The sequence below is a fragment of the Mobula hypostoma genome, chromosome 15, assembly GCF_963921235.1.
Source record: "Mobula hypostoma chromosome 15, sMobHyp1.1, whole genome shotgun sequence".
NCBI classification, from domain to species: Eukaryota; Metazoa; Chordata; class Chondrichthyes; order Myliobatiformes; family Myliobatidae; genus Mobula; species Mobula hypostoma.
In genome coordinates this window covers 23,995,622-24,019,971 of record NC_086111.1, presented here as the reverse complement: position 1 = coordinate 24,019,971, position 24,350 = coordinate 23,995,622, and the positions used below count along the sequence as shown (strand labels likewise).

The 24,350-nt window shown below is 43.2% G+C and overlaps 1 protein-coding gene across 2 annotated transcripts in view; it reads left to right on the top strand.

The window, feature by feature from the left end:
• The window catches only part of sumf1 (sulfatase modifying factor 1), a 187,381-nt gene that overhangs the window by 148,132 nt on the left and 14,899 nt on the right, over positions 1-24,350 (top strand). For both annotated transcript variants that reach the window (XM_063067863.1, XM_063067864.1), the window contains exon 8: positions 14,693-14,752. In XM_063067863.1, the coding sequence (XP_062923933.1) occupies positions 14,693-14,752 (60 nt within the window). The remainder of the gene's footprint in view (positions 1-14,692; positions 14,753-24,350) is intronic.

Below are 24,350 nucleotides of genomic sequence, written 5' to 3'. Positions count from 1 at the left end.
TGAAAAGTACTCTTGATTTTGCCCTCGTCACTTCCAAAGAAGCAGCAGTTATCAACCTGGGTTGCTGATCTGTCTACGAACATGGACAAAGTGTAAACGTAATTAATCCAAAGCAGAAGCAGCTAACCCCCAGCACATCCTCGCTGACACAAACAGCGCATGTAACCATATATTTCCATGTACTTGTGACAATTATAATTAAAAAATACTCCCGCTCCTTAATCTAACAATCTGGTGGTTTATATTAATTATTTTCACACAGGGTTGGAATTTGACCTCATTAAATTGTTCAACAGTACAAATAAGACCAAAAGACATAGGAGCAGAATTAGGCCATTCAGCCCATTGAAGCTTCTCTGCCATTTGATCACAGCTGATTTATTATCCCTCTCAACCCCATTCTCATGCCTTTTTGCTTTAACCTATGATACTCTTACTAATCAGCTTTCACTTTAAAAATACCCAATGACTTGGCCTCCACATCCGTCTTTAGTAGTGATAACCATTCCTGAGTGCCTATCTGAATTTTATGGAAGCCTATAAAGTAACTTCAGTATCAAAACTCAGCAATTACTGGACCAGTTCTTGATGAAATTTAAAATATTGAAAATTTCACACCAGTGTTCATGGATATACAGAAAACCTGTACATTTTACACAAACTAATCTCAATTTGGTCATTTTACATCAAATTATTTCTCTTCAATAGGATTTGAAATTTACTTCTATATGGCACGGTAGCATAGTGGTTAGCACAACGCTTTATAGCACCAGCGATCGGAAGATCGAGATTCAATTCTCACCGCTGACTGTAAGAAGATTGTATGTTCTCTCCTCGACCATATGGGTTTCCTTTGGGTGTTACAGTTTCCTCCCACATTCCAAAAGATATACAAGTTAGGTGTAGTAGGTTCTGGGCATGTTATGTTGGCGCTGAAAGCATGGTGATACTTGCAGACTGCCCCCAGCACATCTTCGGTCCGTGTTGGTCATTGCATTCCACTCTATGTTTCGATGTACAGGTGACAACTAAAACTAATCTTTTGAAAGAGACTCTTTAACTCGTGCTCACATATGCCTGAGTCACCCCAACCAGCAGTTTCTCAAGCGTCTCCTGAGTCCCAAACAGAAGCCTTTTTAATCTCCTCCTTAATCATCTGTTGTGTACACAGATGATCCCTGAGGAATGCTGGTGGTCTGCACCAGTTTACAATCTGTGTATATGACAAAATAACAGTTGCAGGAGTGTTCTGCTAATTGACTGGTTAAAGAAATAGCAAAATTGCGTTCATGCATAATCTCATATTAGACATTGACTGGAACCACCGATTACCGAATGCTAGGTCTTGAACTCCAGACTCACCAGTGATGGGACCTCAAACACTAGGTCTGGAATTCTGATCTCACCGATTCACAAAACCAGAGCGTCACTGGACATTGTTCCCCTGCCCATATGCAGCTCCATCTCTGGAACCCAGTGACAACTCACTGACCCTGGCAGTGGGGGGGGGGGGGCACCAAACCTTATCCGAACTGGTCTACCAGCCTGACATCCAGTGGACATCCCCGCCTGTTCCATAGATGTCCCACATCTGTGTTGCCTGACTTCCAATGTACAGCAGAGACTTCAGCTCCAGCCTGACCTCTAATTCCCCTACATACCTATCCATAAACCCTAACTTGACCCCAAACTCCTGTCTGTCTCCAAAACCATCTCTATGAACTTAAAAAATTAAACTAAAAAGCAACTAAATCTGAGCCACGACTCAAAAGAGGTCGCAGCCCAGCACCATCTTGGAAAATAAGGGAAATTGGTAGATAAAGGAATAAGATTCACTTAAGGGAATCAGCATTTGTGTTAGTGCTGTCACACACTGGAAAGGTTCAGACATCAATGGAGTGGGACTGTTTGAGATTCTTTTGTATATGGTCAGCAGAACCACACCTTGTATCATGGACCTAATCTTACAGTTCATCATTTTAATCAGATATAGTCAGCAACATCATAACCATGTACCTGAAATAATTCAAACAATGAATGCTTTGGACCAAGATCCTTCTTCAGGACTGGAAAGGAAGGACCAAGATGCCAGAATCATTTTGTGTTTGTTGCTTTGGATTTCTAGCAACTGCAGAATTTTTCTTGTTTACAACTTGAATAACTTGCATTGTACAAGTGAACAACCTGGTTACCAGTAATAAATAGGGAAAATGCAACTCATTGTAGTTCTTGATTTTATAAGAAAACCTTAGATTGTATCATGTAGTTTAAAATTCAATTTTTCTTTTTTGCCCTTTGATATCTAAATGAACTGTATCCCACACTTTAAAAGTAAATTCTGAATGGTAATAATAATAAAAGGTGAGAGTCATTTTTATATCATCCTGTTTCTCTGAAGTGTTTGAATGATACTTTCAAATTAACTATAAATGGGAATTTTATTGAGGTCAGTCTCTATTCAATATTACATATCATTCTTAACAGTTTTGAAATACTACTAAGGAGTTTACTAAAAAGAGGTGTATTCTTCGGTGGTTCATATCTCTATTTCATATAGGCATTGCAAACTGTTATGTCTTTCCTGATTTGGATTGTTACTTTATTTCTAATTGCTCGATCTCACCGCCTACTTGTGGGTTCACAGCTGTTGTTGGTTGCTCATTATTGTATTGCTAAGCATTTAGCTTTTGTCATCAGGGTGGCCATTTTATATCTTTTGTACATTTCATTTAGTGGTTAGAAGCACATGTTAGAAGTTGAAGGAATTTTAATCAATATTTGAATCAGCCTTTTGTGAGAACGCCGAGCAGTACTTTTTTAAACCAGCTTCTTGCATACTGTAATGCATTGGAGAATAATAAAACCCCTTTCAACTAACAGCTACCACTGGGACTGGAGTTATCTATCTGTCTAGCTTGAGAAAACAGGGAAACCACTTGAGCAAGGGCAGGATACTCTCTTCACTATAAGATTTTTGTGTTTGTTGTGTTCACTTGTTCATTAGTGTTGGCATTTTTAATATGTACATAAAGGAATGGATCCTGATGAAGGATCTCAGCCCAAAATATCAACTGTGCTCTTTTCAATAGACCCACCCTGGCCTGCTTAGTTCCTCCAGCATTTTGTGTGTGTTGCTAAGGAATGGGGAAACTCCATATCTGTTCAGTACAGTGATGGAGAATTTAAAATTGCAGACTCTTCTAGGTAGGCAATCTCTGTTGGTAATTAAAAGTCCTGGTGGCCTGTCAGAAAATAAATATTGCAATAATAATTATGCATTTTGTAATCTCAGAATAGCTTAAAATGCTTTGCACCTAATGCAGTACTTTCAAAGTATATTCAGGTATTTTATGTCAAGATTGCTTATTGTCATTCTTCAGTGCACGAGTGTAAAGGAGAATGAAATGATTGTTACTCCAGAGCTGATGTAGCATAAAAAGACACAATAATCATGAAGAACACAATAAATATAAATATAAAAGCAATCTTAAAAAGCACAATCTACAGTACAAGTAACTGAGTGTAGCTGTATAAGATTAGCTTATATAAAAACATAGGAGCAGAATTTGGCCATTCGGCCCATTGAGTCTGCTTTGCTGATTTAATACCTCTCTCAACCCCATTCTCCAGCCTTCTCCCTGTAATCTTTGTCACTCTGACTAATCACTAACATCAACTTCTGCTTTAAATATACCCAATGCCTTGGCCTCCACAGCCATCTGCAACAATAAATTCCACAGATTCACTAACTTGTAGTTATAGAAATTTTCCCTTATCTCTGTTCTAAATGAACGTCCCTCTATTGTGAAGCTGTATCCTCTGGTCCTACACTCCCCCACTATGGGAAACATTCTCTTCACATCCATTCTATCTGAATCTTTTAATATATGATAGGTTTCACAGATTCCCCCATAATTCTTGTAAGCTCCAATGAGTACAGTGCCAGAGCCATCAAATGCTCCTCATATGGTAACCCTTTCATTCCTAGAATCATTCTCGTGAACCTCCTCTGGACCCTCTCCAACACCAGCACATCTTTTCTTAGATAAGGGACTCAAAACTGCTCACAATACTCCCAGTGTGGTCTGACTAATAAGATTTCAGCATTGCAGTCTCTTGTGTGAGTACTCACCTCTATTGATGGAGATCAGTGAGAGATTGCGAGAGATTGTCAGCCTTATGCTTCACAAATTTGTGGTAATCATCATGACTGACTGATGCTTGTTGGACAAACTATAATCTGTCTGCTGTTTTTCTGCACTCTAATTAAGGGGTTTGGGATTCAGGGATGTTTGATGCATAATGAGCTATCGACAATTATCTATAAATGCGCCTTTGAGGTTTCAAACATTAAGCAAGTCAATGGAGGGTCTTTCAGTATAATGTAGACTAAGGGACTGAAACACATTGGGAAAATAACCAATTGTTTGAAGGTTATTTTTGATCTTTTGCTCAGTTCCACAGGCCTGCCTCTGTGGTGTGTGGGAACCATTCAATCTCCCAGTTGTGTCCTTTGATTCAGTTGCAGAGTCATAGAACCATACAGCTTGTAAACAGGCCCTTCGGCCCAACTGGTCCTTGCCAACCAAGGTTCCCTTCTGAGCAAGTTGCATTTGCCAGTGTTTAGCCCATATCGCTCTACACTATTCCCATCTATGTACCTCTCCGCGTTCATTTTACCACTTCCTCTGAGAGGTACTAAACAGCTTCTGGGTCAAAGAGTTGACCCTCAGTGTCTCTCTCCTCTAATCATAAACCTGTGTCCTCTAGTACTTGATTTTGCAAGCCTAGGAAACAGATGGTACACATTGACCCTATCTGTGTCCCTTATGATGTTATACATCTCTTTAAGATCAACCCTGATTCTTGCACACTTCAGTGAGAAAGATTCCAACCTGCTCAGCCTCTCTCCATAACTCAATCCCTCGAGTACCAACAACATCTTTGTCCTGACGAAGGGTCTCGGCCTGAAACGTCGACTGCGCCTCTTCCTATAGATGCTGCTTGGCCTGCTGCGTTCACCAGCAACTTTGATGTATGTTGCTTGAATTTCCAGCATCTGCAGAATTCCTGTTGTTAACATCTTTGTCCATCTGCTCGCCGCTCTTTCCAGGTTAACTGTATCTTTCCTATAGCAGGGTGCCCAAAACTGAACAGGATATTCCAAATTCCATCTCACCAACATCTTGAAGAACAGAAACATAACATCCCAACTTATATACTCAATGCCCTGACAAGTATCACCAAGCTCAAGGCCAGCTTCTATCCCACTTCGTTATCAGTCTCTCATATGATAGGATAGACTCTCGACCTCACAATCTATAAAACAAAAAGACATAGGAGCAGATTTAGGCTATTCAGCCCATTGAAGCTTCTCCACCACTCCATCATTGCTGATTTGCTATCCCTCTCAACCCCATTCTCCTGCCTTCCTCTTGTAACCTTTGATGCCCTGACTAATCAAGAACCTAACAACTTAACAACTTTAAATATGCCCAGTAACTTGGCCTTCACAGCTGTCTGTGGCAATGAATTCCACAGGTTCACTACTCTCTGGCTAAAAAAATTCCCCCTCATCTCTGTCCTATCAGTCCTACAGAGATAGGCACCTCCCAGTCTCCACCCAGCTAACAGGAATCTCCTGCCAATTGTTTCCAATTCATCACATGCAGCCCATTTAAAACCAGCTCTCATCCACAGTCTGTGTTCAGCCATCGAACCACACAGCCTTGACCATTTCTCCTAGGCATCGGGTATTTTGTTGCCTGTGATGTTCAGTATCTGTTCTCTCTCATTTTGTTGCCCGTCGTGGCTAGTTAGTTTTGCAGTCTCGTGTTATTAAAGTTATCATTCATTGCTGAATTGTTGCCACTGCTCTACTTTTAGGGTCAAGCCTTCCCTACATTTCCTGACATGTTCTAAATAGATGTCCCTCTATTCTCAGGTATTCTCTAGACATCTCCACCTATAGCAAACATCCTCTCCACATCCACTCTATCTAGGGTTTTCAATATTGCATAGGTTTCATTGAGATCCCCCTTATTTTTTTAAACTGCAGTGAGTACGGGCTTATATCCTCATTATGATCTTGCACTTTATCACATAAATGTGCTGTACTTTTTTGGTAACTTTTACATGTTTATTGTTATTGTTTTACCTTATTCTAGCTCAAAGGAGCTGGTTGCGGACAACGGGAGGAATGGAGACAGGTTAACCCCTATTGATATCAATGGATCTGGGGTTGGGAGGGTGCACAGCTTTAAGTTCCTCGGCATACACATCACCAAGAATCTCACATAGTCTGTACATACTGGCTGAGTGGTGAAAAAGGCACAGCAGCAGCTCTTTCACCTCAAAACAGTTGAAGAAGTTTGGTATGGGCCTCCAAATCCTAAGAACTTTCTACAGGGGCACAATTGAGACTATCCTGATTGGCTGCATCACTGCCTGGTATGGCAACTGTACTTTCCTCAATTGCAGGACTCTGCAGAGAGTGGTGCGGACAGCCCAGTGCACCTGTAGATGTGAACTTCGCACCATTCAGGACACTTACAAAGACAGGTGTGTAAAAAGGGCCCAAAAGATCACTGGGGACCCGAGTCACCCCAACCACAAACTGCTCCAGCTGCTACCATCCAGGAAACGGTACCGCAGCATAAAAGCCAGGACCAACAGGCTCGGGGACAGCTTCTTCCACCAGGCCAACAGACTGATTAATTCATGCTGACACAATTGTATTTCTATGTTATATTGAATGTCCTGTTGTACATACTATTTATTATAAATTACTATAAATTGTACATTGCACATTTAGATGGAGATTTTTACTCCTCATGTATATGAAGGATATAAGAAATAAAGTCAATTCAATTCAATATACTGTGTAATGATTTGTTCTGTATAAACAGTATGCAAGACCAGCTTTTCGCATCTATATTGGTATATGTGATAATATTTAAGCCAATACCAGTATATAATGGCTGACCTGTAACTAACTCCGGTCAAGCCATTTGGTCCTATAAAGTCCTCAAATTTCCTGCTGAGAAAAAAAAAATTCTGTCCTCCTTGCTTCTGGTTGGGACAATGCATTGTTGGCATCTTAGTTCAGTTCTTGAGAGTGATGTTTGGCTGGAAATACAGCGGCTTGGGAACTGATGTAGCCTTTTTGCTAATCAGGAGACACTCAAACTGGCATGGTTCAAAAACAGTGCTGGCATGCCAGTGTGGTGCCTGAGATTTGCCAGATCAGCTGACATCTGACTGGCAACCATCAGAGAGTCAAATACCACTCACAGCAACTTCAAGTAGTTTTGCCCGCTGCTAAGCATCAGCACTCATTTGAGTGGAATGCATCCAGCCCAAAGAGGGGGCCCAAACTAACACTCAACACGAGGTGGAAAAAGAAAATTTTAAACAGGCAAAAAATTACTTCTTTACAGAAGACTCTTTTTAATAATTATTTTTATCACATTACCTACTTAGAGGCCCTGAGGTTTGTATTAATGTGTTTTCTTTCAGTATACAGGATATATGTTTTGAAGTACAAATTACAATATCTATAATAATTGAACTGTGAGTTATTCAGTGTTTGAAACTGGCCAGACTCATAAATTTGTATAAATCAGGATCTAATTTACATAAATCAAAGTATGTCTTGTAGGCATTAAATCTGAGTCATGGATCATTGGAATAATGTTTCAGTTTTATCTGATACAGCTCTAAAGTTGAGATGATTATATTTCTGGACATACAAATAAAGGAGTTCGCGGGAGGATGCCCTGTCCCTGTCATGTTCCCTTTATCACTGGGCATGAGGCACCGTGATGATTGAAGTGGCAGGGAGAGGAGAGAGAGGGACAATGCTTTGACAGAGCTTTCACTCATATTCAGTAAAGTGCACTACATTCATGGTATTGAGAAACTTAAATCTGGTCAAGACTGGTGTGCTTACCTTTGACTTCTCCTTCCTGAAGTGCACCATCAATTTGTTTGTCATACATACTGACATTGAGTGCAAGGTTGTTGTTGTGGCACGACTCAACCAGGAGATCTGTCTCACTCCTGTGTGCCTCCTCGTCACCATCGGAGATTCTGCTGACAATAGTTGCATCATTGACAAATCTATAGATGGCATTTGAGCTGTGCCTCATACACACAGTCATGAGTGTATGGAGAGTAGAGAAATGGGCTAAGTATGCATCCTTGAGGTGTCCCTGTGATGACTGACGACGAGGAGATGGTATTTCTGATCTGTACTGACTGTGGTCTCTCAACAAGAAAATTAAGGATCCAGTTGCAGAGTGAGGCCCATATTTCCAAGCTTGTTGGTTAATATTTCCCTTTTGAGGCAGGTGGGAACCTTGACTGTGGCGCTGAGAGATTGAAGATGTCCCTGAATACTCCTGGCAGCTGGTCGGCCCAGGTTTTCAGTGCCCTGCTAAGTACACCTTTGGTGCCTGATGCCTTGCAAGGGTTCACCCACGTGAAAGATGTTCTGATGTCAGCCTCTGAGACGGGATCATCAGATGCTGCAGGGATTCTCACAAGTGTAGATTTATTCTCCCTTTCAAAGCATGCATTAAGGCATTGAGCTCATCTGGGAGTGAAGCATTGCAGCCATTTATGATGTTTGGTTCTCCTTGTAGGAAGTAATAGCCTGCAAACCCTGCCAGAGCTGATGTGCATCCAATTCCTTCACTCAGAATTGCTTTTCCCTTGTAAGATAGGCTTTTGTAAGTCATACCTGGACTTGTAAAGTTCTGAACCGTAGGTTTTGAACAGTGAACAGAAGCAAGACAAGACCCTGCATCAGGACACTACCTGCTTCCACAGATGTTGCCTGCGCCACTGACTTCCTACAGCACTTCGTTTTAAGTCATACCTAGCTAATTCTAATGTGTGCAGTACTGAAAAAGATGGCAGTAGTAATATTACACCCTATTGTTCATCGCTCACCTACAAAACCCAATCTGGGAACTAATCCTACCAACTTCGTTAATGCTAGCATTGTCCAGTTTCCCTCATTGAGCCCACAGATACTTACCAGGAATAGCCTCCTTTGTAAACAACACAGACTACAACAGGTAGTTCTGGGACCACAAAGTACGATTATGTTTACTGTACGTTGCTTCAGATACTTCAGAAAGAAGATTTAACTTTTGCAGATCTATGTAAAGCTGCATTCAGTAAATTTAAAATTTTAACATGGCAAAAATAAATAATACAATCAATACAGAGAGTGTTTAATTGGGGTTAAAGCTGGGGGGAACATTAAACACCATGAGTGTAAGAATCAACAACTGTAACAACCGATCTCATTACCGATCTCAGTCATTAGACACTTGGTATATGCCTTTAAACATTCAAGAAACAACCTCTTCAAAAAGAAACTTTAAATAAACAATATCCCTGCAGGGAGTTGTGTACTGCCGAGTTTATTCAGCCCTTTTCCTACATCTCCATTGCTGTTCTAGAAGTTCAAGTTTATTGTGTCATTGATATACATTTACAGGTTATAAATTTCATGAAAATTTTGTTTTTGCAGCATCAGAACAGTACATTATAAGACAGGGACAAACACAAATTAACATAAAGTTAAATTAACAAAACATAAACTTTGTTAGCTGGCATATGCCCATCTTAACAGGTGCCAGTTAATTTGATAGGATATTTATGTTCTATGCTGTTAAAAAACATAGATTGTATAAGAACAGCAGAGTATAAGGGCATGCGGACTCCAAAGAGGAGTTCTGGTAGAGCCACCACAAATCTACTAACAATATCTAAAGCACACTCATGGACCTGCCTTGGGAAATTCCTGCCATTTGTTGAGTAGCTCCGCTAACACAAGACAACAAAGATTTTGCTTTCTAAATACTTATGGGTGTACCTTACAGATTTTGGGCTGCTGATCATGAAAATCACCATGAAATTTTCCTAACGTGCACCATCTTTTGGAAATTGCCTATATTTATTATTTCAATTCATAATTCGTCAGAATAACTAATGCCAAGATTAACAAAGGCATTTCTGATGGCCCACAAATCAAACAGCTTATTAATGACAGGTAGTTCGAAGAACTTCTAGTGAGACTGGAGAAAATCACATGGAAGGCATTCAAGGATGTTGTTCAAAATTTTCTTGCCAACTGCAGATTACCAAACAATGTGCAGCGGGTTGACAACATGCTTAAAATGTACAAAACCATGAAATGCAACATGTCACTAGAGATTAATTTTCTGAATTCCCATTTAGACTTCTTCCCTACAAATCTTGGTGCCATCAGTGATGAGCATGGGGGGGTGAAAGGTTTCTCTAGGACATTGTGGTCATCAGAAAATTGGTATCAGGGCAACTGGAATCCATCAGTCACAGACAAGAGAAAATCTGCAGATGTTGGAAATCCAAGCAACACACACAAAATGCTGGAGGAACTCAGCAGGCCAAGCAGCATCAATGGATAAGAGAACAGTGGATGTTTCAGGCCAAGACCGATTAGCAGGACACTGAAACGTCGACCGTACTCTTTTCCATAGATGGTGCCTGGCCTGCTAAGTTCCTCCAGCATTTTGTGTGTGTTGCGTGGAATCCTGATCCCAAAGGAAAAGGGTTCATCAGAAATCAGCCAATTCTGCCAGATTAGTCTCCTAAACGTCGAGGGCAAAATCTTCTTTAGTGTGGTGGCTCATAGGCTGTCAAGATACATGCAAAGAAACCTTGATACATCAATCCAGAAAGCAGGGATCTCCGGCTTCTCTGGCTGTCTGGAACGCGCTTGCACCATCTGGCATCAGATCCAGGTTGCCAAGAAGGAGGGAACAGATCTTCACATGGTGTTCCTGAACCTCACCAATGCCTTCGGCTCAGTCCCTCATAACCTCCTCTGGACTGCTTTCGACTTCTTCAGGGTCCCAGTGGCCCTCACAAGCCTCGTTAAGGCCTACTTCCAGGACGTGCAGCTGTGTTTGACAACAGCAGATTATACCACAGCGTGGCAACATCTGGAAGTGGGAATCATGGCCAGTTGTACCATCTCCCCACTAGCCTTCACCATGGCCACGGAGGTGATCATTAGAGCATCTCGATGGGTGGTTGGAGGACAGCACATAAGACCTGGCCTGAGGCTGCCGCCTATCAGAGCATACATGGATGATCTCACAACACTCACCGCAACCAAGGCTTGTACTGTACGCCTGTTGAGAAAGCTTCAAGAGAACATCGAGCAGGTTCAGCTGAAGGTCAAGCCGAGCAAGTCCAGAAGCATCTCCATCGTCAAGAGGAAGCTGGTAGACCAACGCTTCTGCATAAGCGATTCCAACAATCTTCGAGAAGCCTCTGAAGAGCCTAGGTCGGTGGTATAACGTATCCCTCAATGACACAAAGCAGGTAGATCAGCTCAGGAAGGATGCCGTCAGTGGCCTCGAGACCATCGACAGAACCACACTCCCTGGCAAGTTGAAGCTCTGGTGTAGGCAATTTGGGCTCCTTCCCTGCCTCCTGTGGCTACTAACCCTGTATGAAATTCCAATCTTGAAAGTGGAAAAGCTGGAGACACTGATCAGCTCATACATAAGGAAGTGGCTTGGTCCTCCCAGGTGCCTCAGCAGCATAGGGCTCTACGGCAAAGGAGTTCTAGAGCTACCCATTTCCGGTCTTTCAGAGGAGTACAAGTGCGCCAAAGTAAGATGGAGATGATGTTAACAGAGACGAGTGATCTATTTGTAGCACAAGCTGCCCACATCCTGGATACTGGAAGGAAATGGACTCCATCAGAAGCAACCGAGCAAGCAAAGGGGGCACTCAAGCACAGGGACATCGTGGGCCAAGTGCAGCAAGGGAGGAGCGGTCTTGGCCTTGGGGACAGTACACCAGCCTGGAATAAGGCTGCTGCGTCTCAGAGACGCAGGCTCGTTAAGCAGAAGATACGTCGGCAGGAGGAGGTGGCAAGGTGCGCAAAGGCCGTCGCTCAGGCAAGGCAAGGGCAATGGATGAGATGGGAGGGCGTAGAGAAAAGAAAGATCTCCTGGAAAGAGCTGTGGGAGATGAGGACATTCAGAGTGAGCTTCACCATCAGGGCTGCATACGATGTCTTGCAGTCTCCCATGAATCTCAGCCAGTGGTATGGAGAGGACCCACATGCTCTCTCTGCCTAACTTCAGCAACACTAAAACACATTCTGGTGGGCTGTAAGACCAGCGTTACTCAAGGCCGATGCACCTGGTGTCACAACCAAGTGCTACAGTGTCTTGCAGCAGTGCTGGAAAGTCAGCGGATAAGCGTCAACGCTCTCCCTCCCCCTTCATCCCGCTGGCCGTTAACAGCATTTGTCCAGGAAGGTGAGGGTCAAGCCAGACTCAAGACCAGACACCGGGCGGCTAGGCGGGGCACGTGATTGGAAGATGGTGGCAGACTTAGGCCAGAGGCTCTGCTTCCCAACTGAAATCGCAGAAACCAACCTCACACCAGACCTTGTGCTATGGTCGGCCTCACTCCACCTTGTTTACATCATCGAGCCTACGGTGCCTTGGGAGGATGCAGTGGAGGAGGCCTACGAGCACAGGAAGCTGAGGTATGCTGAGCTTGCAGCCAATGTGCAGCAACGAGGCCGGAAAGCAAGAGTCCAACCAGTCGAAATAGGCTGCAGAGCATTTGTAGCCACATCGACATCAAGGCTACTCCGGGAGTTGGGAGTGTGAGGGAAGACACGCCAACAAGCAGTCAAAGACCTCTCCAGAGCTGCTGAAAAGGGTAGTCAGTGGCTCTGGATGGAGAGAAAGGATTCCATCTGGGCCCCTAGATGAGTGAAAGGCATCTAGGGGGTGAGTCCAGGATGCCGGGATTCACTGCTGAACCCTCCGGAGGTGTCGTGGGCCTATCAGCGAAACACTGAGGAAAGAGGACGCCCACTTGATAACTCAGAAGATGCCACCACTCACTTGGCCACCCCACAGAGTCCAGGCAGCATGTCTCAGGAGTGCAAATAAGAGATATTAACACCTAGTCCTACATAACATACCATGCTACACACATCAAAGTTGCTGGTGAACGCAGCAGGCCAGGCAGCATCTATAGGAAGAGGCGCAGTCAACGTTTCAGGCCGAGACCCTTCGTCAGGACTAACTGAAGGAAGAGTGAGTAAGGGATTTGAAAGCTGGAGGGGGAGGGGGAGATGCAAAATGATAGGAGAAGACAGGAGGGGGAGGGATGGAGCCGAGAGCTGGACAGGTGATAGGCAGAAGGGGGATACGAGAGGATCATGGGACAGGAGGTCCGGGAAGAAAGACGGCGGGGGGGGGTGACCCAGAGGATGGGCAAGAGGTATATTTAGAGGGACAGAGGGAGAAAAAGGAGAGTGAGAGAAAGAATGTGTGCATAAAAAAAGAGTAACAGATGGGGTACGAGGGGGAGGTGGGGCCTAGCGGAAGTTAGAGAAGTCAATGTTCATGCCATCAGGTTGGAGGCTACCCATACGGAATATAAGGTGTTGTTCCTCCAACCTGAGTGTGGCTTCATCTTTACAGTAGAGGAGGCCGTGGATAGACATGTCAGAATGGGAATGGGATGTGGAATTAAAATGTGTGGCCACTGGGAGATCCTGCTTTCTCTGGCGGACAGAGCGTAGATGTTCAGCAAAGCGGTCTCCCAGTCTGCGTCGGGTCTCACCAATATATAAAAGGCCACATCGGGAGCAGCGGACGCAGTATATCACCCCAGTCGACTCACAGGTGAAGTGATGCCTCACCTGGAAGGACTGTTTGTGGCCCTGAATGGTGGTAAGGGAGGAAGTGTAAGGGCATGTGTAGCACTTGTTCCGCTTACACGGATAAGTGCCAGGAGGGAGATCAGTGGGGAGGGATGGGGGGGACGAATGGACAAGGGAGTTGTGTAGGGAGCGATCCCTGCGGAATGCAGAGAGAGGGGGGGAGGGAAAGATATGCTTAGTGGTGGGATCCCGTTGGAGGTGGCGGAAGTTACGGAGAATAATATGTTGGACCCGGAGGCTGGTGGGGTGGTAGGTGAGGACCGGGGAACCCTATTCCTAGTGGGGTGGTGGGAGGATGGAGTGAGAGCAGATGTACGTGAAATGGGGGAGATGCGTTTAAGAGCAGAGTTGATAGTGGAGGAAGGGAAGCCCCTTTCTTTAAAAAATGAAGACATCTCCCTCGTCCTAGAATATACCATGCTGGCTGATTATTATTGGAGACTTGAACAATACTACTACTACTACTACTACATCGACTCAGGCCTAGGGGGCCGGCGTCGGGCACGATGACAGACTCTCCACTTCTCCCTCTCCCTCCCTCATCAGTGTAACAATAAGTCTCAGACATTGAGTACAAACAAAAATCATCAACGTTTTTAGCTTAGTTGAATTATTGCAAAGCATGTGTACCGTTATGCAATTAAACGCATTATATTCAATAAAAATTATTTTTTTATTTTTCTGAATTCCCGTGTGATACAAGTAGTCTGAAATTATATTTGTGTTCAGCTTCAGGCAGTCTATCATACCCACAAAAGAGAAATTCAGAGGAAACTATACTTTCAAAAACAATGTGGCCCAGTGTAATAGAAGCCAGTTTTTGCAGAATGGTGAACAATACTGAAAGATTTCTGGTGATTGGATGTTACTGATCACATTATCATTCTAAGTCCTACTGACATTCCACTGACTCTACATTGTTTCTTACAGATAGGACCTGCCTCAGGGACAGACAAGGTGAAAAAGGGTGGATCCTACATGTGCCACAAGGTAACTTTTGAGCATTGTAAAACACAATGACATAACACAAAGAACTGAAAGTTCAGTGACCACAACGGCTCAGTGAGTACTTAGAGACAGAACTGAAAGACAGGTAAATGTTTCATGGAAGGAGCTTTAAATTGGAATCAAGTTTATTATCACCAATATATGTCATAAAATTTTTGATGCAATGGTACAGTGCAATACATAAAATATACTATAAATTAAAATAAACATATACACTTTAATTTTATTAGGGGGTGAGCCCGGGACTCCAGGAGTCACGGCTGAACCCTCCACTGGCCACTTTATTAAGTACACTTGTACACCTGCTCATTAATGCAAATGTCTAATCAGCCAATCATGAGGCAGCAACTAAATGCACAAAAACATTCAAATATGTTCAAGAGATTCAGTTGTTATTCAGACCAAACATTGGAATGGGGAAGGAAAGTGATTTAAGCAACTGTGACTGTGGAATGATTGTTCGTACCAGATGGGATAGTCTGGATGCTGCCTTTTTGAGGCATTAGCGGTGGACCACTCGATTCGCAGAGAGAGAGAATTTCATACAGGTCAGGGAGAAGAGTTTAAAAAAGGAGCATTTCTCGGGGCTTGGCGGACCAATCAATTTGCAGAGAGTAAGAGAGCTTTGCACAGGTTGGGTAGAAGAGTTTTAAAAAGGAGCATTTTGCGGTGTTTGGCGCATTAATGGCGGACCAGTCGATTGGCAATTCATTAGCAGGAGCAAATAAAAGTAAAGCAGGCTCAAAGCGGAGTGGTCATTGTGGGAGTGGACCAGTGTAGGAGTGGGAACTTGAGGCTTTGGCTCAAGAGGCTTCGGCAGGGAGGCACAGGTAAGTAGCCGGAAAGGCTTTTGTAGTGGTTGAATAAAAAGTCACTAAATTACAGCTAATTAAATAAAGTAGGGATGATGCAGGATCAGGTGATGTGCTGTAGCTCCATGATGTGGGAGCTGATGGGCCCCATCGTGATTCCTGTCGACCACATCTGCAGCAAGTGTTGGCTGCTCGAGAAACCCGGGCTCAAAGTTGATGACCTGGAATCTGAGCTTCAAACACTGGGGCACATCAGAGAGGGGGAGAGTTACCTGGACTCTCTGTTCCAGGAGGTAGTCACACCCATTAGATTAACTGCCTCAAATTCGGTCTGTGGTCAGGGACAAGAGGGTGTGACTGCGAGTGAGGCAGGTAGTGGGATCCAATAGATAGTGCTGAAGGAACCTTCGCCCTTGAGCTTGTCCAACAGGTCTGAGATTCTTGCTCCCTGTGCGGATGAGAGAGGGAGCTGTAGGAAGACCTAACTGTGGCACTGTAGTTCAGGGAGCCATTCAAGAAAGGGAGAGAAGTGTAGTGGTAATTGGGGATAGTATAGTCAGGGGAATAGACAGAGTTCTCTGTCGCGAGGATAGAGCATCCTGAAGGCTGTGTTGCCACCTGGTGCCCAGGTACAGGACGTCTTAACCCGACCTGCAGAGGAATTTGAAGTGGGAGGGGAAGGATCCATTTGCCGTTGTCCATTTGGGTACCAACAACATAGGTAGAATGAGGAAAGAGGTTCTGCTGAGGGAATTTGAGCAGCTAGGGACTAAATTAAAAAGCAGAACCAAAAAGCTGGTCATCTCTTGATTATTACTTGAGCCCTGTGCAAATTGGCATCAGGTCAAGAAGATTAGAGAGTTAAATGCATGGCCCAAGGGTTGGTGTGGGAGAAGTGGGTTTGATTTCATGGGAAATTGGCACCAGTATTGGGCAAGGAGGGAACTGTACCAATGGGACAAGCACCAGCTGAACCGTGATGGGACCTGAATCCTAGTGAGTCGCATAACTAGGGCTTTACACTAAATAGTGGGGGGGTGGGTTCAACAGTTTGGATAAGTATGGATAAAGATAAGGTAAAAGCAAAAGAGAAAAGTAATAGTGAAGCAAAGAAAAGTCAAGTGCAAAAGAGAAAAAGATTACAAGATTTTAAAAGCACAATGAGTGTAAGGGCGCGTTACCTGAATGCCCGTAGTATTCAAAATAAGGTCAGTGAACTTGTGGCACAAATCAGTACAAAGGGGTATGATTTGGTGGCCATTATGGATATATGGTTGCAGGGTGGAGAGGATTAGGAATTAAATATCCAAGGACATCAGGCTATACGGAAGGTAAGGAAGGTGGAGGAGCGGCTCTTAATTAGGGATGAGATCAGGGCGATAGTGAGAGCTGATATAAGATCTAAGGAGCAAAATGTTGAATCCATCTGATAGAGATTAGGAATAGTAAAGGGAAAAAAATCACTGGTGTGAGTTGTCTATCGGCCATCGAATAATAACATTACAGTGGCACAACCAATAAACAGAGAAATATCTGAGGCGTGTAAGAATTGAACAGCAGTTATAGTGGGGGACTTTAACTTACACATGGATTGGGTGAATCAAGTTGGTCGAGGCAGTCTTGAGGAGGACTTCATAGAATGCATCCGTGATAGCTTTCTTGAACAGCATGTTATTGCACCTACAAAGAAAAAAGCTATCTTAGATCTGGTCCTGTGCAATGAGACAAGTACAATTAGTGATCTTGTAGTTAGGGAGCCTCTTGGAAAGAGTGATCACAGTATGACTGAGTTTCTCAAACAAATGGAGGGTGCAATAGTTTGATCAAAAACCAGTGTATTATGCCTGAACAATGGAGACTACAATGGGATGAGGAAGGATTTGGCTAGTGTAGTCTAGGAACACAGGCTATATGGTGGGATGGTTGAGGAACAGTGGAAGACTTTCAAAGAGATTTTTCATGGTGCTCAACAAAAGTATATTCCAGTAAAAAGCAAGGACAGTGAGCGTGAGGTGAGCGAGCCTCAGATAACTAAAAGCTCATGTGTACAAAGTCACCAAGAGTAGCGGGAAACTGGAAGATTGGGAAAACATTAAAAAGCAGCAAAGAACCAATAGGTGAGCAATAAAGAAAGGGAAGCTAGATTATGAAAACAAACTAGCACAAAATATAAAACTGATAGTAGAACTTTTTATAATTATATAAAGTGGAAAAGGGTGGCTAAAGTAAACATAGGTCCCTTGGAGGATGAGAAGGGGGAATTGATATTGGGTGATGAAGAAATGGCAGAGGCTTTGAAGGACTATTTTGTGTTGGTCTTCACAGTGGAAGACAAGTCTTAACATGCCAAAGAGAGATGTTATGGATGCAATGGGAGATGTGGACCTCAATACAATAGCTATCACTAAAAAGGTAGTACTGAGCAAACTTGTGGGCTTGAAGATAGATTAGTTCCCAGGTCCTGATGGTATGCATCCCAGGGTACTGAAAGAAATGGCCAAAGTTATAGTAGAGGTTTTGGTGATAACTTACCAAGATTTTCTGGACTCTGGGCAGGTCACAGTGAAATGGAAAATGGCAAATGTTGTGCCACTGTTCAAAAAAGGATATAGGCAAAAGGCAGGTAACTATAGGCCAGTTAATTTAACGTCTGTAATTGGGAAAATGCTTGAAACTATTATTAAAGAAGAAATAACGAGTCATCTGGAAAGAAACAGATCCATCAGGCAGATGCAGCATTGATTCAGCACAGGCAGGTCCTGTTTGACAAACTTGCTGGAGTTCTTTGAGGATATTATGAGCACTGTTGATAGAGGGGAACAGATGGACATTATTTACTTGGATTTCTAGAAGGCATTCAATAAGGTGCTGCATAAGAGACTTATCCATAAGATAAGGATGCATAGAGTTGGGGGTGATGTATTAGTATGGATAGAGGATTGGTTAACTAATCGAAAGCAGAAAGTTGGGTTACTTGGGTGTTACTTTGGTTGGCAGTCAGTGGTGAACAATGTGCCACAGGCATTGGTGTTGGGCCCACAACTGTTCACGATATACATTAACGATCTGGAAGAGGGGACTGGATGTAGTATATCTAAATTTGCTGATGATACTAAATGGAGTGGAAAAGCAAATTGTGCAGAAGAATACAGAGAGTCTGCAGAGAGATATAGATAGGCTAAGTGAGTGGTCAAGGGTCTGGCAGATGGAGTACAATGTTGGTAAATGTGAGGTCATCCACTTTGGAAGGAAAAATAGAAGAGCAGATTATTATTTAATGGTAAAAAATTGCAGGATGCTGCTGTGCTGAGGGACTTGGGAGTGCTTGTGCATGAATCGCAAAAGGTTGGTTTGCAGGTGCAGTAGACTATCGAGAAGGCAAATGGGATATTGGCCTTCATTGTTAGAGGGTTTGAATTTAAGAGCAGAAAGGTTACACTGCAACTGTACTGGTGAGGCTACACCTGGAGTACTGCATGTAGTTCTGGTCTTATTTGAGGGCGGATATACTGGCTTTGGAGGCAGTGCAGAGAAGCTTCGTCAGGTTGATTCCAGAGATGAGGAGTTTAGACTACGAGGAGAGATTGAGTCGCCTGAGACTGTACTCGCTGGAATTCAGAAGAATGAGAGGACATCTTATAGAAACATATAAAATTACGAAAGGTATATATAAGGTAGAGGCAGGAAGTTGTTTGAGATTAAAACTAGGGGACATAGCCTCAAGATTCGGGGGAGTAGATTTAGGATGGAGATGAGGAGGAACTGCTTTTCCCAGAGGGTAGTGAATATGTGGAATCCTCTGCCCAATGAAGCAGTGGAGGCTACCTCAGTAAATATACTTTAGACATGGTTGGATCATTTTTGCAGGGGGTTAAGGGTTTTAGGGGAAAGGCAGGTAAATGCAGGTCCATCGCCAGATTAGCCATGATCTTATTAAATGGCAGAGCAGGCTCGACGAGCCAGATGGCCTACTCCTGCGACTACTTCTTATGTTCTTATCCCATTTTGAAGATGTCTTCAGTGATGGGAAGGCTGGTGATCGTGATAAAACTGGCTGAGTTTACAACTTGCTGCAGGTTTTTCTGATCCTATGCAATGGTCCCTCCGTACCAGACGATGATGCAACCAGTTAGAATGCTCTCCACAATTCATCTGTAGAAACTTGCTAATATTTAGTGATATACCAATCTCATCAAACCCTTATGAAATATAGCCACTGGCGTACCCACTTCACAATTGCATCAGTATGTTGGGCCCAGCACAGTTCTTCAGAGAAATTCAATTGACCCACATAAACTGATGGAACCTGTTTAGAGAACTGGCCAAATGAGTGAAAGAAAGGATTCGCAGGAGAAGCCAGAGAGTGGATTGCCTCTGACTGGAGGCCTGCGACTTGTGGAATTCCACGGAGATCGGTGCTGGGTCTGTTGTTGTTTGTCATCTATATCAATGACCTGGATGAAAATGTGGTAAACTGGATTAGCAAATTTCATGATGACACCAAGATCGAGGTGTAGCGGACAGCAAGGATGTCTATCAAAGCTTGCAGTGGGATCTGGACCAGTTGGAAAAATGGGCTGAAAAATGGTAGATGGAATTTAGTGCATACAAATGTGAGTGCTGCACGTTGGGAGACAAACCAGGGTAGGATTTACACAGTGAACAACTGGACACTGAGGAGTGCGGTAGAACAGAGGGATCTGGGAATACAGGTCCATAATTCTTTGAAAGTGGCGTCATGAGTGGATGCTGTTCTAAAGATAGCTTTTGCCACATTGGCTTTCATAAATCAGAGTATTGAGAATAGGAGTTGGGATGTTATATTGAAATTGTATTCAACATTGGAGTGGTCAAATTTGGAGTATTGTGTGCAGTTCTGGTCACCTACCTATAGGAAAGATACAAATGAAATTGAAGAGTACAGAGAAAATTGATGTGGATTTACTCAGGACAGGGAAAGGGAATAGGCAGGCAGTGCAGGGTACCACTGTGGCTGTTCCCCTCAATAACAAGTATACTGCTTTAGATACTTGTGAGAGGGATGGGGAGATGACTTTTCAGATGAAAGCCAGAGCGGTCAAGTCTCAGGCACTGAGTCTGGCTCTGTGCCTCAGAAGGAAAGTGGGGGGAGAAGAGGCGAGCAGTGGTGATATGGGAATCATTGGGTAGGGGAACAGACAGGAGGTTCTGTGGATGGGAATGAGATCCCTGGCTAGTATGTTATCTCCCAGGTGCAAAGATCAGGGACATCTCAGATTGAGTCTGTAATTTGAGCAGCCAGAGGTCGTAGTCCACATCAGTATCATTGATTTATGCTGGAAGGATGACCAAATCCTGCAAAGTGAGTTCAAGGAGTTAGGTGCTAAGTTAAAAATGACAGGAATTCTAGGGTTATGATCTCAGGATTGCTTCCCATGCCATCTGCTAGCCAGAAAATTAACACGTAGTTAAGGAGATGGCGCAGGAGGGAGTGTTACACATTCTTGGATCATTGGACTGTCTCCTAAACAGGTGAGATGGTTTGCACCTGAACTGGAGGGGGACAATTGTCCCTGTGGGAAGGTTTGCTGGCCCAGCTCCGGGAGGTTTAAACTAGTTTTGCATGGAGGTGTGAACCAGAGGTCAGATAGTGGAGTGCTTGTGGGGAAAGATGCTGTCAAGCCTACATACAAAGACAGGAATCAAAATGTTGAACATGGTAGGAAAATATTCTGAGTTCTGTCTATTTCAATGTAAATATTGTAGAAAAGGCGGATGAACTTAAGGCAAGGATCAGCACATGGAATTATTATGCACATTGTAGTCATTAGTGCATTAGTGAGTCTTGGTTGCAGGAGCAACAGGATTGGCAGGTCAGTGTCCTGGGGTTCAATTGCTTCAGACATGATAGAGCCAGAAAGATTAAAGGGGAAGGTGTGGCATTACTAGTCAGGGAAAATGTCATGGCAGTACTCAGGATAGACTGGAGTGCTTGTCTACCTTGGCTATCTGGGTGGAACTGAAGGATAAAAAAAACATTTGACCACGTTAATGGGATTGTATTATAGACCACCCAATAGTTAGTGAGATGTAGAAGAGCACATTTGTGGAGATAGCCAGACAGTTACAAGAAAAATAAGGTTGTGATAATAGGTGATTTTTAACTTTCCCCATATTGACTGGGACTCGCGTACTGTAAAAGGGCTAGATGGGATAGAGTTTGTCAAGTGTGTCCACCAAAGTTTTCTTAATCAATATATAGAGATCCCAACGAGAGAGTGTCATACTGGATCTCCTATTAGGGAACGAGACAGAGCAAGTGAGAGAAGTGTTGTAGAGGTACACTTTGGATCTGGTGATCGTAATTCCATTAGTTTTAAAATAATAGGCCTGGTCCTCAGACTGAGATTCTAAAGTGTGTAACTCCACTTGATAGCATCAGAAAGGATCTGGCAAGTGTGAATTGGGATAGGTTGTTCTCTGGCAAAGGTGTGCTTGATAAATGGGAGGCCTTCAAAAGTGAAATATAGAGCGATAAGGTGTTTGCATGTTCCTGTCATAATAAAAGGAAAGGCTAACAGGTTTAGGGAATTTTTATTTTTGAGAGATATTTAGGCCTTGGTTAAGAAGAAGGAGGAGGTTCATAGCGGGTATAGACAGCGAAGAACAAATGAAACTCTTGAGTATAAGAAATCCAAGAGAATACAAGAAAGAAATCTGGAGGGCTAAAAGAAGGCATGAAGTTACCTTAGCAAATCTGAAGGGCTTCTACAGACACGTTAAGAGCAAAAGGATAGCAAGGGACAAAGTATGTCCTCTTGAAGATCAGCATGGTCATCTATGCATGGAGGCAAAAGAGATGGGGAGAGCTTAAATGAATTTTTTTGCATCTGTATTTATTAGGATGTGGACTCTGATTCTTTAGAACTAGGGCAATACAGCCATGAGGTCATTGACCGTATACAGATTACAGAGGAGTAGGAGGTGCCTTCCGTCTTCAAGCAAATTAGGGTGGATAGATCCCCAGGGACAGACAAGATTTTCCTATGGCCCTTGTGGGAGGCTAGTGCAGAAATTACAGGCCCTACCAGAGGTATTTAAACATTCTTAGCCACAGGTGAGGTGCCGAAAGATTGGTGGACAGCTTAATGTTGTTCCATTGTTTAAGGAAGGCTCTACGAATAAGCCAGGAAATTATAGGCTGATGAGCCTGACATCAATAGTGAGTAAGTTATAGGAAGGTATTCTAATGGCCTGGATTGTTAAATATTTGGATAGTCAGGGACTGAATAGGGATAGACAATTTGGGTTTGTGCATGGTAGGTCATGTCTGACCAATTTTATAGACTTTTTCAATGAGGTTATCAGGAAAGTTGATGAAAGAAAGGCAGTAGATGTTCTCAACGTGGACTTTAGCATGGTAAGTTGCTCAAGAAGGTTCGGTCACTTGGCATTCAGGATGAGGTAGTAAATTCAATTAGACATTACCTTTGCGAGAGAAGCCAGAGAATGGTAGTTAATGCTTGCCTTTCTAACTGGAGGCCTGTGGCTAGTGCTGTGCTGTGGGGATCAGTGCTGGGTCCATTGTTGTCTGTCATCTATATCAATGATCTGGATGATAATGTGGTTAACTGGATCAGCAAATTTGTGGATGACACCAGGACAGGGTACATAGTAGACAGTGAGGAAGGCTATCAAAGTTTGCAGTCAGAGCAGCTGGAAAAATGGGCTGAAAAATGGCAGGTGGAATTTAATGCAGATAACTGCGAGGGATTGCACTTTGTGAGGATGAACCAGGGTAGGACCTATATAGTGGACAGTAGGGCACCAAAGACTATGGTTGAACAGAGATCGAGGAATATAGATTCATAATTCCTTAAAAGTGGCATCATTGATAGACAGGATTGTGAAGAGAGCTTCTGGCACATTGGCCTTCATAAATCAAAGTATTGAGTACAGGAGTTGGGATAATGTTGAAAATGTATGAGACAATGGAGTGAGGCCTAATTTGGTGTATTGTGTGCAATTGTGGTCACCTCTGTACCTGCAGGAAAGATATAAACTAAGATTGAAAATGAACAGAGAAAATTTGCAAGGATGTTGTTAGGATGAATAAGTTAGTGCTATATTCTGTAGAGCGTATAAGAATGAGGAGACATTTGATAGAAGTACGGTATACAAAATTACAGCAAGCTTTTGTTAATGTCAGCAAGCTTTTTCCACTGAGGTTGGGTGAGGTTTAAACTAGAAGTCATAGGTTTAGGGTGAAAGGCAAAATATTTAATGGAACCTGAGGGGTACTTCACTCACAGGGTGGTGCAAATGTGGAATGAGTTATCAGAAGTGGTGAATGTAGATTCAATTTCAATATATGAGAGAAATTTGGTTAAGTATATAGATGGGAGGGGTATGGAGGGCTATGGTCCAGATGCAGGGAGATGGGAATAAGCTGGAGGGCTTGTTTCTGTACTGTAGTGCTCTATGACTCTGAGATGTTGTCGGGACATGAGGACCTGAGTTTTAGGGAAAGGTTTAATAGGTTAATACTTTTTTTCCCGGAGCATAGGAGAATGAAGGGAGATTTGATAGAAGTATATAAAATTATCAGCGGTATAGATTGGGTAAATGCAAGTGGACTATTTCCACTGAGGTTGGGTGAGACTGGTTGAGAGTTGCTTTTTTGGATGATTGAGCTAGTAAATAATCACCTTTCACTTGTGAATGAGTAGATACAAGCCATTTTATCAGAAAGCCTGTGATTCTGAGGTAGCCCCTTGCTGTGTTGCCCT